This window comes from Rhamphochromis sp. 'chilingali', assembly GCF_963969265.1.
Source record: "Rhamphochromis sp. 'chilingali' genome assembly, chromosome: 3".
NCBI classification, from domain to species: Eukaryota; Metazoa; Chordata; class Actinopteri; order Cichliformes; family Cichlidae; genus Rhamphochromis; species Rhamphochromis sp. 'chilingali'.
Window position 1 is genome coordinate 43,443,935 of NC_137931.1, and position 16,724 is coordinate 43,460,658.

The following is a 16,724-nucleotide window of genomic DNA, read 5'->3' on the forward strand; positions in this document are numbered from 1 at the left end:
AGTGTAACTGGAGACAAAGCAGAAGTCTTTAGCATAGACGCAGCTATACAGCACATCATGAAGTAAGCTCTCTGACTACTCTAAGTTAAATACATACTTTTTTTTTAAGAGCTTCAGGGCCTCTTATCATTCAGAAACATTATCACCATTCCTGCACGAGTGTTTTGCTTCATTAATTGCTCCTTAAAGCCGTAATTTAATTTGTATGTGCTTAGAGGAGCAGAATTATTGATGATATATTGTTACATTGTTGCTCTGACTTTGGGCGAGACAACAAAACAGATTAAATGAGAGGAAACCATTTTTATAGTTTAATTCTACTGCGTCAGTGTGATTTTTACTGTACATTTGTGTGTGCGTGGAGGGTTTTTTGTGCAGGTGTGTACATTGTGTAAATACAAACCTGCAGACACCCTCCTTTTTTTTGTCTCCAAGTGTGAGTGTACACTGAGTGCGCTACCTGGAGACAGCAAGGTCACAGCTTTGTCAGTTTGATCAATATTGACACTGTGTGTATTCTGTGTGTAGGTGTGCAACAGCGGCACACACATGTATGTTTGAGTTTGTGCGACTGATTACATTGGGATTTTGTTCAAACAGAGCTGAGGTTTTCGTTAGCCTTGCGCTCGGTGTGTGTGTGAATGCGCACGTATCTGTACGTGTCTGGCTACAGTGTGTGCGCTTCCGTTTTTTTGTGACGTTCTCTCAATGTTTGTGTTGTGTGAATGCATGGTTGCCCCATCCAGACCATCTTATTTGCACTACCTGTACCGGCTTTGGATGGAGGCAGCAGCGTTTCTCTAGCTTGTTTAATGTAAAAGTCCCCGTTGTGTCATTACTGAGTGTACATGCAATATACTCTACATCACATTATGCTTACAGTATATATCCCAGTACACACCGTGGATGATTATGCACTGTAATATGTCTTTCTTTCACTTTCTCCCTTTATGTGTATGTGTAGCACCAGCAACAGGTGGTCCAAGCTGTGGAGAGGGCCAAGCAGGTCACTATGGCTGAACTCAACGCCATCATCGGGGTGAGTCACCTTGATTCATCAACACAGAGGAACTAAGAATGATGGGAATTAAATTATTATTCATTCTTAATGTCTATAAATACAAATGTCTGTGATGAGCAGTCCTGTGAAAATGATTCAGTAGCTTGCAGAACCACCTTTAACAGCAGTAACTTTCCATTTCTCTCACATCCTTATGGAGAAGTTTTGCCCCCCCCCCCTTCTTTACAACTTCACTTCACCTCATTGAGATTTGCGGGCATCTGTTTATGCACAGCTCTCTTAAGGTCCCGTATCAGCATTTCGATCAGGTTGAGGTCTGGACTTGGACTCCACTGCAACACAGTCATTCTTTTCTTTTGCAGTGATCCTGCTGTTTGCTTCCTCTTGAGAAACATCAGGTGGTCACCCAAAAAGTTGATTCACAATACTTTGAATACTAACTTATTAGACTTATCAGAGTATTTTTGCATCACCAAAAGCACGCCCTTGCACATTTGGCTATATTGTCCTGAGTATGCATGTGCCCCACTGCACATTAGGGCTGCCACGATTAGTCGACTAGTCACGACTGATTTAATAGTTGACACGCCGTTTGAAGCTTTGTAAGATCCCAAAAGACGCAGGAATAAGTAGTAGGATTTAAGAGTGTAATAACGGACTGAAACAGAAGATGGCAGCACTGCATGTACAAGGATGCCAGTTGCCATTAAACCCCAAAGAAGAAGAAGTAGCTCTGTCCCAGAATTCATAGCGCAGCCCAGCTCAGTTTCCAACAATGGCGGCAGCTGGTTAGTTTTAATATTACTCTTATTATTCTTTCTGGGTCACAAAATAAACGTTTAACATATTTTCAGGCGAGAATGTAGCTGTGTAAACCTCAAATATCGGCTCAGTTTATCAAGACACCGCATATTTTGAAAAGCGCTCTGACGTTTTCAGAGACGTCTGTTACCCACTAGCTCGATAGCTAGCCGGGGGCAAGGCTCACTAGAGCCCGTGAGAACACCGGACTCTGGGCAAATCGTTTTCAAACCCACCGCCGTCTGTCGCTACTCAGGTTAAACATACATAAGTCACTTAAATGTTATTGTTTGGCTTTTTTTAGAAGTGTATTTATTCCTGAGTAAATCGGTTTGGCTGAAGTTATAGTTTGTCCTGTTATATTTTAGATAGCAAGGAGTTTATTAAACTTCACCCAAACAATGCAAAACTATCATCTTGTCTTTATTTTTAGTTAGCACATACCTTAAACACTTAAAGCTGTAAGCTAATGATAGTTATATAAGAGCAGATGCTGCTGGTGCAATAAGCTGTAGTTTTACGTCCAATGGATGCATGATCTGATTAGTCGACTAATCCCAAAAATAATTGGTGACTAGTCGACTATCAAAATAATTGTTTGTGGCAGCCCTATTGCACATATATGTACGTTTCCTCATTTCACCGTGAGATGATATTGGTCGCATCTAACCGGCGATGCCCTCATCATTTTTCATTGCAGCGGCAGCTTAAACCAAACTAAACGCTCGCCGTTAACGTGTGGGAGCTGTGGCGCCAGCATCGTTCTCCTCCTCTTCTCCACCACTGTTGTGGAGCTATGTTTAGCTCACAGGTGCTTCCTCAAATTTGAAGGGGGGAGCTTTTCGCAGCTGACAGACACTTTACACCTGGGCACAGTTTGCATTTCCCTGTGATCTTCCTGCCATTTTCACCCACAGACTTAAAATAATGTGGATACTTCCAAAACATAAAGGCTTTCATCGCTGCCATCTTACTTGCAGAGCTACATGCACAGCGAGACCATTTGGCAAATGTTGATCATGTGAGCGGAAGGTCAGCGAGTAGAAGAGGTCAGATTGAACAGGAATGGTTTATTAATCTGAAGATTTGACACAACTAAATAATGAGTTGCCTGAATCATCAATTCAAGAACTTTACCAATGCTCATATTGTGCATATGATCTGCTTGTCTGTATATACATATATATGTACGCACAGAGAGACACAGTGATGCTCCTGAGTGCTGCAGTAGATGGGGCTTTCCACAGCTTGTCAGAGCACTGATCACATTACTGTCTACTTAAGGCCCTTTGTTCCTCCCAGCACTACAAACACTGCTGTCTCTAAGGTGTGTGTGCTTTTGTGTGTGTATGTGTGTCTAATACACCGGCTTGACAAAACAGCACACAAAAACACATCATAATGCTCCCCTCAGGATAATAGCCTTTCTTTATCTGTAGCTGCTCCTTTGCTCTCCTCTCTCTCTCCTCATTTTTCTCCATCTCTCTTTTTTTCTTGCCTTCGTCATTTTCTTTCTGGATTTTCCCCACAATCTTTTATCGTTCTCTCCATCTTACATCGGCCGTGTCCTCATTTCTTCTCTGCCATCATTTTTTTTCTCTTACCTTTTATTCTCCCTGCTGCACACTTGCCTTCCCTTTCTTCCTGCACTCATTTACTTTTTCCCCTGTTCATGTAATTCTCCTTCACTTTTCATTGCTTCCTATGTTATTTCCTTCTGTTTCTCCTCATCATTTGCTCTGTGACTCAAACATTTTCATCCTTCCCTTTAATCCTCCCTGTGTTTTCCCATGGCCCCTTTTCTACCTTTTTCTTCTCCTTTATAATAAATCCCATTGCCTCGATATCTCACTCTTCTATTCACTTCTTGGTTTCATTCTCAACTGCCTTTGCTTCCTGGGTGTATCATGATCATTCAATTTCATTCTGCCTTTCTTTCCTTGTCCTCTTTCCCATCCTTGGTCTCCATCCTTTCACCTGTTAATCCTCTAATCACTTTCACATCCTGTCCACTTTCATCTTAACATCCTTCTTCACCGTTTGGCTCTCCATGTGTGTTTTATTTAATTCGCCTTCTCCCTTTCTCATGTTTTTCCTCAATTCTTTTTCCAACCACAACACTGCCTTCCCCCTCACTTCACTTCTCCCGTTTTTCATTCCCTTTTCTTCTTTACCTTGTCTTTTCTAACCACACACTCCCTTGTATCTCACCCTCCCTCCCCTTACTCCTTACCTCCCCGCTACTTTCTTTCCCTGTGGCCACAGCAGCAGCAGCTCCAGCACCTGTCTCACCACGCCCCTGGCATCCCCCTGACGCCACACCCATCAGGGCTGTCCCTGGGCGCAGGGGGCTCAGGACTGCTGGCACTGACGGGGGCTTTGGGGGTCTCAGCCCACCTTGCCTCCAAAGATGAGCGCAACCACCTGGACCCTGAACATCTCAGAGGTAAAGAAGCGTTTATCCTCTTCGTTCTCAGTTTTGACTGTAAAATCAGGATTATGTGTTTTGGTAGAGTATTTGTCATGAGGATATTCTGAGTGAGCAGCTAGAATAAAAGACTGTGACTTTGAGCAGCGTTAGTCTTTTCTACTATTGAAACCGGCTGCCTTTACTTGCACTCACACTCATCAGAACATCTTGTTTCTTAATGTGGACGTTTTTACCCCTAAAAATCCCTCCAGCCCTGAAGTGTATCACGGTTGTTCCACAGTGAGAATCAGTGTACTTGTTTTTGTTTCAGGTTTACACAAAGTGCTTGATCGATGATGAAATCAATGACAGTATTGAACATTTTGAGCAGATTTGGTTAGCTAGTTCTGTACATGTGAGGCTGAGGGAAACGGCGCGTGCACCTATCGAATGTCAAACGCGCAGAGATGATTTTTTGCTTCCTAAAATGTGTCTGTTTTCCAACATTTGCATTTCTGATTTTTGTCTTTAATTGGCTTCATTTGTCATCCTAGAATCGGTGGATAGTAACTCGTGACAGCTGCAGAATAAGAAAAAGATCATTTTTTATCATTTTTAACCACACAAAATGTAGTCAAAAATGCAAAGCAGCACTATACATCATCTCTGACAGGCAGCTGCTTTGTAATTTGTCCAGGAACTCACCTTTTGGACTCAGTTTGAACTTTCCTGTTTCGATTGCTGTCTTACCATGACCAGATGTATTCATGGCCTTTCTGTAAATGCAGGAGAAACGCTCTCTCCCTATGAACTTCCTTTCACCCCGATAGAATATCTTATCTTTGTGCAGTTTTTCCGGCAGCGAGCCAAGAGAGACTTTCTCATGAATAAACTGAGAGCTAGAAAGAAAAATGGAAGGAATCGGTGAGAACAGAAACAGGAGAAAGATAAAGAGGTCACTGTGTTCGTATTGTCACGTTAAGCATCTGTGTAAGAGCTTATGCATGTCTGCAGCTGTGTGTGTTTCTGTTCTTACATATGAGACGAAGAATGAGGGAAAAGATGGTGAGCGTTGATGGCAGCAGGGGAAGACAGCGAGCTTTGTCTGCTTGGAGAGAGAGGGAAAGATAGAGAGGATAGAGGAGGCTGGAGTCGGGCACAATAGTGGGTTTGTATCTTTATTAGACAGAAGTCGTCGTAGTTCAGCCTAACCTTGGCTGACTGGGGACTGTTGTTGTTGTTATCGGCACTGACGTCAAACTTTCTCTCTTCTCCCCATTTTCCCTTCTTCATCGCTCTCTTCTTTTTCTCTGCTCGGTTTTCTTTCCTTCCCTTTCTCTGCCCCAACCCAGAGGGAGCGCCCAGCAGGGTGAGTAGTGTTGCATGTGTGTACCTTGATGTAAGTGTTTTGTACGCCCACGTTTCACCGTGTGCACGCGCGTGTGTGACAGTGATAAACTGAGAGAAATGGAGATGCGCCGCAAAGTGGCCTCTAAAAAAGGCAGTGTTTTGCTGGAGCTCAGCCAGGAGTAGCACTGCTCAACACCGGCACAATAGCAGCTCATCACCATCAACCTTGAGCTTCTCAAGGTTTTCCACATTATACTAACGTCTGAGCTCGCTGCATTCGACCGTTATCTGGAGGAGCCTACGAACTGAGTTAATGGACTGTTTCTTTATCAGCGCCACAAATATTCGGGTAATCTACAACATATACAGAACATGAGGAAGGATTATATCTGAGTTAATGTTAAATGCTGCCCAAAATACCCCAAAATAAGAAATGCAAGTAAAACCGCTAAATAGTGGCCGTGAATCGCCAAATATTCCTGAACAGCAGATCCAACAGCGATTAGATGCTTCAGAGTCGAAACTATCCTTAGTTAATATTAAACCTAATGTGCAAAAGTGCCGTCGTCACCATGAAGTGAAATCGCTGCACCAGAAAATCAAAATGCTGTTCACCATGAATGGATGAACAGTTCAAAGGCTTATGGAGTTTCTAGCCTGCAGGAAGTAATGTAATGTTTGAACTAGGGCTGCCACGATTAGTCGACTAGTCACGATTACGTCGACTATCAAAATCGTCGACGACTGATTTAATAGTCGACGCGTCGTTTGAAGCTTTGTAAGATCACAAAAGACGCAGGAGTAAGTGGCAGGATTTAAGAGTGTAATAACGGACTGAAACAGAAGATGGCAGCACTGCATGTACAAGGATGTCAGCTACCGTTAAACCCCGAAGAAGAAGAAGAAGAAGCAGCTGTGTCCCAGAATTCATAGCGCGGCCCAGCTCAGTTTCCAACAATGGCGGCAGCTAGTTAGTTTTAATGTTACTCTTATTATTCTTTCTGGGTCACAAAATAAACGTTTAACATATTTTCAGGCGAGAATGTAGCTGTGTAAAACTTAAATATCTGCTCAGTTTATCAAGACACCACATATTTTCAAAAGCGCTCCGACGTTTTCAGAGACGTCTGTTACCCACTAGCTCGTTAGCGAGCCGGGGGCGAGGCTCACTAGAGCCGTGAGAACACCGGACTCCCCGCAAATCGTTTTCAAACCCACCGCCGTCTTTCGCTACTCAGGTTGAATATATATGAGTCACTTAGATAACTTAAAATGTTACTGTTTGGCTTTTTTTTTTTTTAGTATTTTATTTGTTCCTGAGTAAATCAGTTTGTCTGAGATTAAAGTTATAGTTTTTACACAGCTGAATAAACGTCAAGCAGACAGCTGATTATCAGAAGTGTGAGATGCTGGAGAATATACTCTGTTGTCCTGTTATATTTTAGATAGCAAGGAGTTTATTAAACTTCACCGAAACAATCTGAAAACTTCATTAAAATTTAATAAACTATCATCTTGTCTTTATTTTTAGTTAGCACCTTAAACACTTAAAGCTGTAAGCTAATGATAGTTATATAAGAGCAGATGCTGCTGGTGCAATAAGCTGTAGTTTTACGTCTAATGGATGATGATCTGATTAGTCGACTAATCGCAAAAATAATCGGTGACTAGTCGACTATCAAAATAATCGTTTGTTGCAGCCCTAGTTTGAACACATGTTGCTCTAAGAGCAAAAATGATCAGTTTACCAGCCCGGTTCCAAAAAAAGTTGGGCTGTTGTGCAGAATGGAAATAAAAACAGAATGTGTTGATGTCCAAATCTGAAAAAGATGTTTTATTAACAGCAGAACATAGGAAACATGAGTGGATGCATGGTGGACGCAACATGTTTCAAAAACTTTGAGATAAAATGAACCAGATGCCAGAAGATTATTCGACATGAAACAAAAAATATAAGAAGTTTGGGTTAGTTAGTTTGTTCGGGTTTGTGGTTGTTTGACAGTTTTTACATGTACAGTAACTTATTCTGAGTTTCATTGGGCACAATAAGAATAAACCAAAGTGACACAGATGACATTACAGTAGCTGTCTTTTCTTTAAGGTGACATTTCACTACAGCACTGACCTGTTGGAGTTTTTCCATCAGAAGCAGCAAAATTATTTGTATGAAAACTGAAAAAGAAACTAAAGAGAAGAAACTTGAAACTGGGTGGAGGGGAGAATGTGCTGGCAGCGGTGGGGTGTTGTTAAAAATACCAACAAGTCTTTGTTCTAGCTTTATTGTGAAATAAAAATGATTTAGGGCCGCTGCTGACTTTACTTTCCCTCGCTCTTTCTGCAGTGAAAACCTTAGCATAATTTAACTGCGAGCACAATGCCGATTGTTAAGCACCAAGAAAATATTTCTCTCATGAGCGGAGGTTTCTGCTGAACTTAGCCAAGCATTACCGCATTTGGGGAAGAAAGGGAGGAGGAGGAGGATGCATATCAATTGACATTTATCAGAGAGCCCCACGCTGGCAAAAACAAGTTTGAATTTGAAATGGAGGGGGGGGGGGAAAAGGGACAGCGAGAGGAAGTGAACAGAAGAGGAGAAAAAAGGCGGAAAAGAATGACACGAGGGAAATTTGCGGAGCTGCACTGAGGTCCATTGTGCAGCCTCTTCTCTCGTGTGTTGTGCTCCTTCCTGCCGTTCCCGTGGGCTCCTTCCTGTGTGACTCACTCGTGTGTTAAACCCTCGCTGTTCTTGTCCTCCCCACGGGGGGACAGAGAATGACAAGTGGCCCTCGCCGAACCTCCGGCCCTTGCCCCAGTCCTAAAACAACACAATGCTTTGATCGGATTTTCAGAGTGCTGAGCACCAGGAAAGGCTTGTAAATATACCTGCACAGCTTTATTGGCCAATAATGAGACTCATATTTTACATGAAGACTGCTGTGTCGAGGGAGAGCAGTAATTAGCTTTATAGGCTGGCCTGTGCGCCGCTATGACCGTGTCTTAACCTGTGCTTGTGTTTTTCTGTGTGTGTTTACTTTGCTGTGTTTGATCATTTGCAAGTGTGACGTGAATCTGCGTGTCATGCCCTGGGCGGTCGTTACCTGTGCTTTTGCTGTGAGGTCGTGTTCACGCGTTCATACTTTTGATTGTGTTCCTGTCTTTTCTTTTCCCCCAGAGTAAGTCGGTGTCATCCACAGACAGCCAGCCAAATGAAGAGCGTCAAGGCCCATCAGGAGGTTACGCCTCCTCGCAGGGAGGAGCTGAGGCCAAGAGAAGGCGCTGTGACGACAAAGAGTCTCTCCCGCCACATTCCTACGTATGTGTTTGTTACCTTCACCAATGTTATTAAGGGTTGGTTCAGTAGTGAAGGACTGAGGGGGCTGCGTAGGTGGTGAATCTCAGATCAGATACAGAACTGGATCCAAGTGTTTTTTGGGAGGATTCTTTTCCATTCTTTCAGAATTTCTTCACAAAAAGCATATCGACATAAAATTTAAAAAAAAATGTATATATAGTCTTGATGTTCTTAAAAAAATTGCAGTGACCCAGATTCAGATGTCCTACACCAGGGGTGTCCAACTCCAGGCCTCAAGAGCCAGTGTCCAGCAACACAGCTGATTTAAATGCTTAAATTACCTCCTCAACATGTCTTGAAGTTCTCCAGATGCCTGGTAATGAACGAATTATTTGATTCAGGCGTGTTGACCCAGGGTGGTATCTTAAACCTGCGGGACACCGGCCCTCGAGGCCTGGAGTTGGACACGGTGTGGACACAATCTCGGACCCAATCCAAGCATGTTGCAGTGGGAATTTTCAACCTTGGTGACAGGAAGTGTGTTATGTGACTTTGTGCTTATAATCTGAGCCTGAAACGATGCCACTGAGAAAAATAAAATGCAGCAGCGGAGGTAACAACCAACGGGAGGAATCATAAAAGTTACATGTAAACTAACAACTTTTGTTCTTTATATCAACCAAAGATGTCTGTCTGATGTGTGGTTGTGTGTGTCTGTATGACATTGCCTATGACATTACGGGCCACCCGGGGGTCGGGGGCCCGTGGCCAATTAGAGTCGTGTTTGGTTTGGATGGGTCCAGTGGGGAAGAGCAAGCAGCCAGAGGCGATGTAATGCCAGAAGAGAGATGGCCAAGGCAGATAGCTGTAATGAATTAGATGGCTGTGTGTTTGCAGTCTGGAGGATTGATTGACACCGGGAGTCTGTCTGTGCAAGACGGCCTCCAGCTAAGTCAGTTTGGCATCAGCAGCAACAGTCCAAATCTTCCCATTAGTTCAGAAAGAGAACAAGCATAGAGAGCTTCCACTTTCTTTTTTTTGACACTTTTTATTTGTTTAGGAACATTTTTATGCAACAAGATAAAAGAAAAAAGAAAAAACAGAAACAGTATGAGGTCATGGGAAGATAACATACACCTGTACATACATCTGCACATCCACACATACATACGTCAACAAGTCTGCATTGCTAATTCTATGCATCAAAGGGTGCTGCCACAAGCTGTAAAGTCCAGCCATTTTCTCCACCGTCTCCTTCCCAAATCTCCCTGCAGTCGCAGAGTGAAAGTCATACATTCCATCAATTTGACGTCTTCCACTATAGAGGTAAAAAGTGTTACAGTGGGAGGATCTCTACAGAGCCAGCGTTTTGTTATGGCCTTCTTCGCAGAAGCCAAGAGAACTTTCAGAAGGTAAACATCATCTGCAACTAAATCGTCTGTAAAATACCCCAGATACAATGAGGTAAATGTACAAGACACGTGGAATCCCAACACCTCTGTAATTATCTTTATAACTTCCGTCCAGAAGGGTCGTATGAGTGGGCAGGACCAGAATATATGACCGTAATCAGCCATGACTTCCCCACAATTCCTCCAGCAAAACGCAGGTGTAGCACTGAATTTAGACTTCTGTTTAGGCGTTATGAAATAGCGTATAATGTTCTTCCAGCAGAAGTCCCGCCACATGTTGGAGTTAGTCGTGGTAAACTGTGTCTCCCAGATCCGTGCCCACCCATCTTCTGTAATCACAATGTCCATTTCTTTTTCCCATTTCTGCTTTATGTAAATCGTTGAGTGCCCTTTGAGCTTAGTCAGACATTTATACAGTTTACTTATCAAGGCTCTGTTACTCCCAGAGTCATAAGCATCAATGAAAATATTAACAATCGAGAAGTCTCCACGGACACAGCTCTTCAGTCTTTTGCCAATATAGTCACGGAGTTGCAAGTATCGAAAAAAGTCTTGTTTCCTGAGATCGTAAGTCTTGCATAGGGTATCAAAAGCCATAATTTTAGATTTTACAATAACCAAACACCCAGCAGTGATTCCATGCCACACCCATTGTTTAAATCTACTATCGTGGGAAGCAGGTAGAAAATCAGGGTCATACGCTGGCCACCTCAGAAGTTTTATCTCTTCCTGGAGTTGCGCCTGCTTGACCACTCCCCTCCATATTTTTAATGTAAAAGTGACCCAGTGGCTGGGCGTCAAGGTATCGTCCAAATCAGAAGCCGCGTGACCAAGTCTAGACTGGATTGGCGTGTCTGAGAGAGACATCTCAATAGTCTTCCACCTCGCACAAAAAGATGGATTACACCAACACACCAAGGACCTCAGCTGAGCAGATAAGTAGTAATTCCTTAATGAAGGTAGAGCCAAGCCCCCTTTGTCTTTCGGCAACTGCAAAGTAGAGAACTTCACCCGTGGTCTTTTGTTAAGCCAAATGAATCTCGAAATCTGCTTATTCCATTCCCTGAATTGCTTCTCTGGAATTTGAATAGGTAAAGCAAGAAAAAGATAGAGTAGTTTGGGGAGAATATTCATTTTAATTATCTGTATCCTGTTGCCAAGGTCGAGAGGGAGCAAGGCCCAAATGTTGAGATCGCTATATATTTCTCTATTAATACGACTGTAATTATATCGTACAGTTGTGTCAGATCTCTAGGCAGAAACACTCCCAAATATTTGATAGCAGTTGCCTCCCAATTAAACTTGAATTTTGCCAGTAGTGTCTGGTCCGGAGAAAAATTAAATGACAGAACTTGAGTTTTTTTGACATTAAGGACATACCCTGAATACAGGCCATATGTTTCCAACATCCCCATTAATACTGGTATACCTGAGCTGGGATCCATGATTGTCACCAAGACATCATCTGCATATAAACACACCTTGTACTCGTCCCCTCCTATTACAATCCCTTTCAACGATGTTTCCTGACGTATAGCCTGGGCTAGAGGTTCGATAAACAAGTTGAAGAGGTAGGGGCTTGCTGGACACCCCTGTCTACATCCTCGTTCTAAAAAAATAGTATCGGAGAGGCTACCGTTAATTTTTATTCTGGCAGTAGGGAGAGAATAAAGAGCTTGGAAACATCTTATAAACTCGCTACAGAAACCAAATCTTTTCATCACTAGGAAGAGGAAGTCCCAATTCACTGAATCATATGCTTTTTTAGCATCTAAGCTAAGAATAATTGAGCTTTTTTTCTTATTATTAATGTGTTCGATGATGTGTAAAGCTCGTCTAATATTATCGTGGGTTTGTCTATTTTTCAAGAAACCCGTTTGGTCTTCATCAATCAAAGAAGGCATTACAGCATCCATTCTTCGCACCAAAATAGTTGTGTATAGTTTATAGTCTGAGTTCAGGACACTTATAGGCCTATAAGATTTGCAGTTTAGTCTATCCTGTCCCCCCTTTGGCAAAACCGATATGAAGGCCTCCTTCCAAGAGGGAGGTACCAGACCTCCTTTCAAAATGTAGTTAAAACTAGTTTCCAACAGGGGAAGAAGGCTTTCCCTCATGGTTTTGTACCATTCGGCAGGGAGCCCGTCGGTACCTGGTGATTTATTGGATTTAAGGCTGGAGATAGCTTTAATTATTTCTTCCCGAGATATTAAGGACGTTAACTTACTATTTGCTTCTCGACCAATCGTAGGCAGGTCTAAGGAATTCAAAAAGTCAGTCATCTTATTTACATCACCCTGAGTAGATTGACTATATAAGGATTTGTAATACTTTTCAAACGCTTTTTGAATTTCATCCAGGTCAGTTACAACATTGTTACCAACCGGGTCTCTAATCTTATAAATATTATTTTCAGCTTGCTGTTTTCTAATCCACCACGCCAACTGCTTCGCCGCCTTAGGCCCCGCCTCATAATACCTCTGTTTCATGAACCTTATGTTTTTCTCTACTTCTTCGCTCAATATCTTATCTATCTCCTGCTTAATCTGTCTGATCTGGTGGGTTACTGTAGTATTTTTATCCTTTAGACCTGACTGTTCCAAGGCCATTAATCTATTCTGCAGTTGTAACAATTCTTGTGACTTTTTCTTTTTAATCATGGTCGACCACGCAATTATTTTACCTCTGAGGACAGCTTTGGCTGCATCCCATACAATACTGTGATTTGTCTCTCCATTATCATTGTCCTGCAGGTATAAGTTAAGATCGGCTGTCATTTGTTTCACAAAAGCGGGGTCATTTAACTTACCGGTATTTAGTCTCCACAAAGTTGTCTTCCGTGTCCCGTCCAAATGTAACGTTATATAAAGTCCACTGTGGTCAGAGACATCTCTTGGACCTATTCTGCAATCTTTTATCCTGTGTAAATCCCTATTAAACATAAAACAGTAATCTATCCTCGAATACACTGAGTGCCGAGCAGAGTAAAAAGTGAATCCTGACGCTGACCCATGGATAGATTGCCACACGTCAATAAGCCCTAATTCCGTTAACATTCCTTTAACCCGTTTCCCTCCAGACGTGCTTTTCCTGTCCCTATTATTTGAGTCTAATCTGGGATTTAACAGTAAATTAAAATCTCCTGCACAAATAAGAGTTCCCACCGTTTCCTTAGAGATCAAATCAAATATCTTCTTAAAGAAGCTTGCGTTGCTTCCTGGGGGTGCATAGACATTTAATAGTGTGACCGTCTTATTCTCTATTCTACCTTTTACTAAAACAAACCGACCTTCCTTATCACTTATAGTAGATATATGTTCAAATTTTATTTTATTTGAGATAAGGATAGCTACTCCTCGTTTTTTCCCGGCCCTATACGATGAATAAAATGTATGTCTGAAACCCATCTTTTTTAATTTCTCATGTTCTGCATTATCTAGATGAGTTTCTTGCCAATATGCCAAGTCTACTGTCTCCTTTTTCAATTTGGCAATTAATTTGCTTCTTTTAATAGGGCTATTCAGGCCATTTACATTTAGTGACAGCATTTTATAGAAATTATAAGCCATCAAGTGGATATGTGGAATACAACATAATCAACCCAGACCTCAGAACATCACAACCAGAACTCACTGAACAGCAAACACACAAAACATTAACAGGAGCTTCCAATACAAAGGATATAACAGTATCCTTTGACATTGAGGGGACTGGCCACAGGGTGGGGCCCCTCATCCGACAAGAGGGGAGTGACCGACAAAAAAGCCAAAAAAGGGCAAAAAATAAACGAAACAGTCTCTTATCGCTACTAGACATAACGTGGTGGTTCTCTAACCATGTCCGTAGGCACCAACCTAAAGAAATATGAATTCTGAAGGATACGAAAGTCAGTGTTCCTGCGGTTAGATTATCAAAACTCTACCGCCAGCTATCTCACCGTTGTCCCGCCATCAGCTGTTCACTCGTCTGCTGACACTTTTTCTAGAGCTTCCACTTTCTGAATGTTTTTCCTCTCTTTCCGTCTGTCGAGCCGAATTACGCCTCCCATTTCTCTCTGTTTGCCTTTTCCTATTCTATATCTTTCTCTGTCTCTTTACCGCTGTTTCTCAGTTCCTCTTGCTTTTTCGCTCACGCTCCACGCTCTACTTCTTGTTTCCTTTTCATTTTTATTCCATCTGTATTATTTTCTGCCCTTTTTTTCCCCCCTTGAACTTTTTTCTCGTCCCTCCTCACCATCATTTCCACACTCTCTCTCTCGTTTCATCTCTTGCTGTTTTTTTTGTGTGTGTGTTTTTGGTCTTTGTTCCAGGAAGGAGGTTGTAGACATTGTCCTGTTTTGGCTCTGCATAATAAGGCACTGATGTCACTCCACACTGATGTCAATAGGAATATCAGGCCATGATCACATCAAAGCGCTGTTGCCATGGTGACTAAGTGCCATCGTTCTCACCCCAGAAAAAAAAAGGAGAGAGAGATGGAGAGATGGCTAGACGAAGAGGGGAAAAATGTGCTGTGTGTGTGTGCGCGTATGACTGAGATCAAAAAATCTTTGTACAGGGGGATGTTTGGTGAGAATATATGATATACAATATCTCTGTGTTAAATGTTGCATGGACGGTGGACAGAGATCGAAAGGAAGCAAAGAGCAGCCAGTGATATTGATATATCGATCTGTGTGCGCACTTGTGTGTCTTTATTATTTAACTTCTCCATGTACACACGCAGCATATTGTATCTCTGTGCTGGTGACTGAGGAGGGAAAAAAAGCTGTTTTATCTTAATGGATCTTGAAAAATCATGTTTTCCCCTTTCTTCTATCTTCTTTGCTCCTCAGGACAGCGATGGAGACAAGAGCGAAGACAATCTTGTAGTGGATGTCTCCAATGAGGTGAGACGCCAGTCTTTCTAAATGATTTTGACAGCACCTTGATGTGGCTGTTATCAGCAGGTTTTCATGAACGCATATATGTAAAAGAGGTCGCTTGTAGTGATGAATCCACAGAGAATTGTCACTTGACTCTGCTTTTCCACCTCCACTCTGTGGAGCTTTTTAGAAAATTGTCTGCTAATTTTTTTTCCCTTCATGTTCATCTTCATAGGCTGTATATAAGATGGATATAGATTCTGTGTGTCAATATAGAAGCCAGATAGAGCTGCATTATCTTTAAAGGCCACCAGGGGGCAATAGCTGTGGTCGCAGAAAGATTTATTGTCTGTGGGGAAAACGGCTCTCTGCCGGGACTTTGGCAAACACATTGCTTCTCAGTTTATGGCCTCTATCACTCATTTTGGTTCCCACTGAATAAAACATAAGACCTGCTCATTACCAAATGGCAAACAGCAAAAGTTAGCGGCTGGCTTCTGAATTTAGCGGCTAGAGTCCGAAATCTCTTTCACAAGTTAGCAGTCAAAAGAGCCAGAATCACAGTAATGAAGAAAATATCTTTAATTGGTAATATTAATGAATGCATGGTGGTGGATGACAGTTCATTATACGGGATTTACAGAATTTTTTCTTCACTTTCTTGCCAGTCAAAACTGGTAGAGCGCACACAACGACCAAACTCTGAAAGACCACTGGTTTCTTATTAATAGAAGTTCAGTCTAATTTGTGAGTGACCTATCAGGAAAATACAGACTGAGCTCTGTGCAACAAGTACTTAACATTTGTTAATAGTCAAATCTAATTAAACATCTCAGAGAAATGAAATTAAATTTTTTTTATAATTTTTTATATTTTCTTCAAAATATTTTGCTGTTTAAGAGTCATTGAAAGCATTCTTTATCCAACACAAGCTCTGTGACACAGAGGTGCAGCCACACATGAATAAAGCATGAGTCCAACATTGGAAGGACCAGTGTTGCTCAGGGAGCCTACTGCCACCTCCTCATAACCCTGCGTTTGTATGTGTGTGTGTGTGTGTGTGTGTGTGTGTGTGTGTGTGTGTGTGTGTGTGTGTGTGTGTGTATATAAACATTAACAGCATAATTGGCCAAGGAATAAGAAAGACTTCATATTATTAATATTAATTTGACTTGATTATTTCATTATTTTTGGTTTGTTTATTATCATTTGATTAAAATGTTGCACTCCAGTTATTACTTTGTTCAGACTAATAGAGTAATCCTTTTATTTAAAAGTAGTTTTTGTGTTGTAAAACATGTTCACCAAGATATTCATTTTACGTTTTACCTTTGAAACATCAGATTTTTTTTTGCATTTTCATAAGAAAAATTTAAAATTTGTCAAAGTCTAAACATCTTTGCATTTCAGTGATTTCTGTTTGCTTGCTTTAAAAAAATATTGTCCATCTGGAGTAACCTTGGTGTGTGTGTTTGTGCATGCGCGTGTGTGTGTGTGTGTGTGTGTGTGTGTGTGTGTGTGTGTGTGTGTGTGTGTGTGTGTGTGTGTGTGTGTGTGTGTGTGTGTGTGTGTGT

At 41.8% G+C, this 16,724-nt stretch overlaps 1 protein-coding gene across 3 annotated transcripts in view; it reads left to right on the forward strand.

Annotated features, from left to right (window-relative positions):
* The window catches only part of tle2b (TLE family member 2, transcriptional corepressor b), an 83,932-nt gene that overhangs the window by 53,222 nt on the left and 13,986 nt on the right, over positions 1–16,724 (forward strand). For 2 of the 3 annotated variants that reach the window (XM_080877469.1, XM_080877471.1), the window contains 5 exons: positions 965–1,039; positions 4,088–4,268; positions 5,585–5,601; positions 8,755–8,895; positions 15,121–15,174. In XM_080877469.1, the coding sequence (XP_080733595.1) occupies positions 965–1,039; positions 4,088–4,268; positions 5,585–5,601; positions 8,755–8,895; positions 15,121–15,174 (468 nt within the window). The remainder of the gene's footprint in view (positions 1–964; positions 1,040–4,087; positions 4,269–5,584; positions 5,602–8,754; positions 8,896–15,120; positions 15,175–16,724) is intronic. The other variant, XM_080877470.1, reaches the window with a different exon arrangement.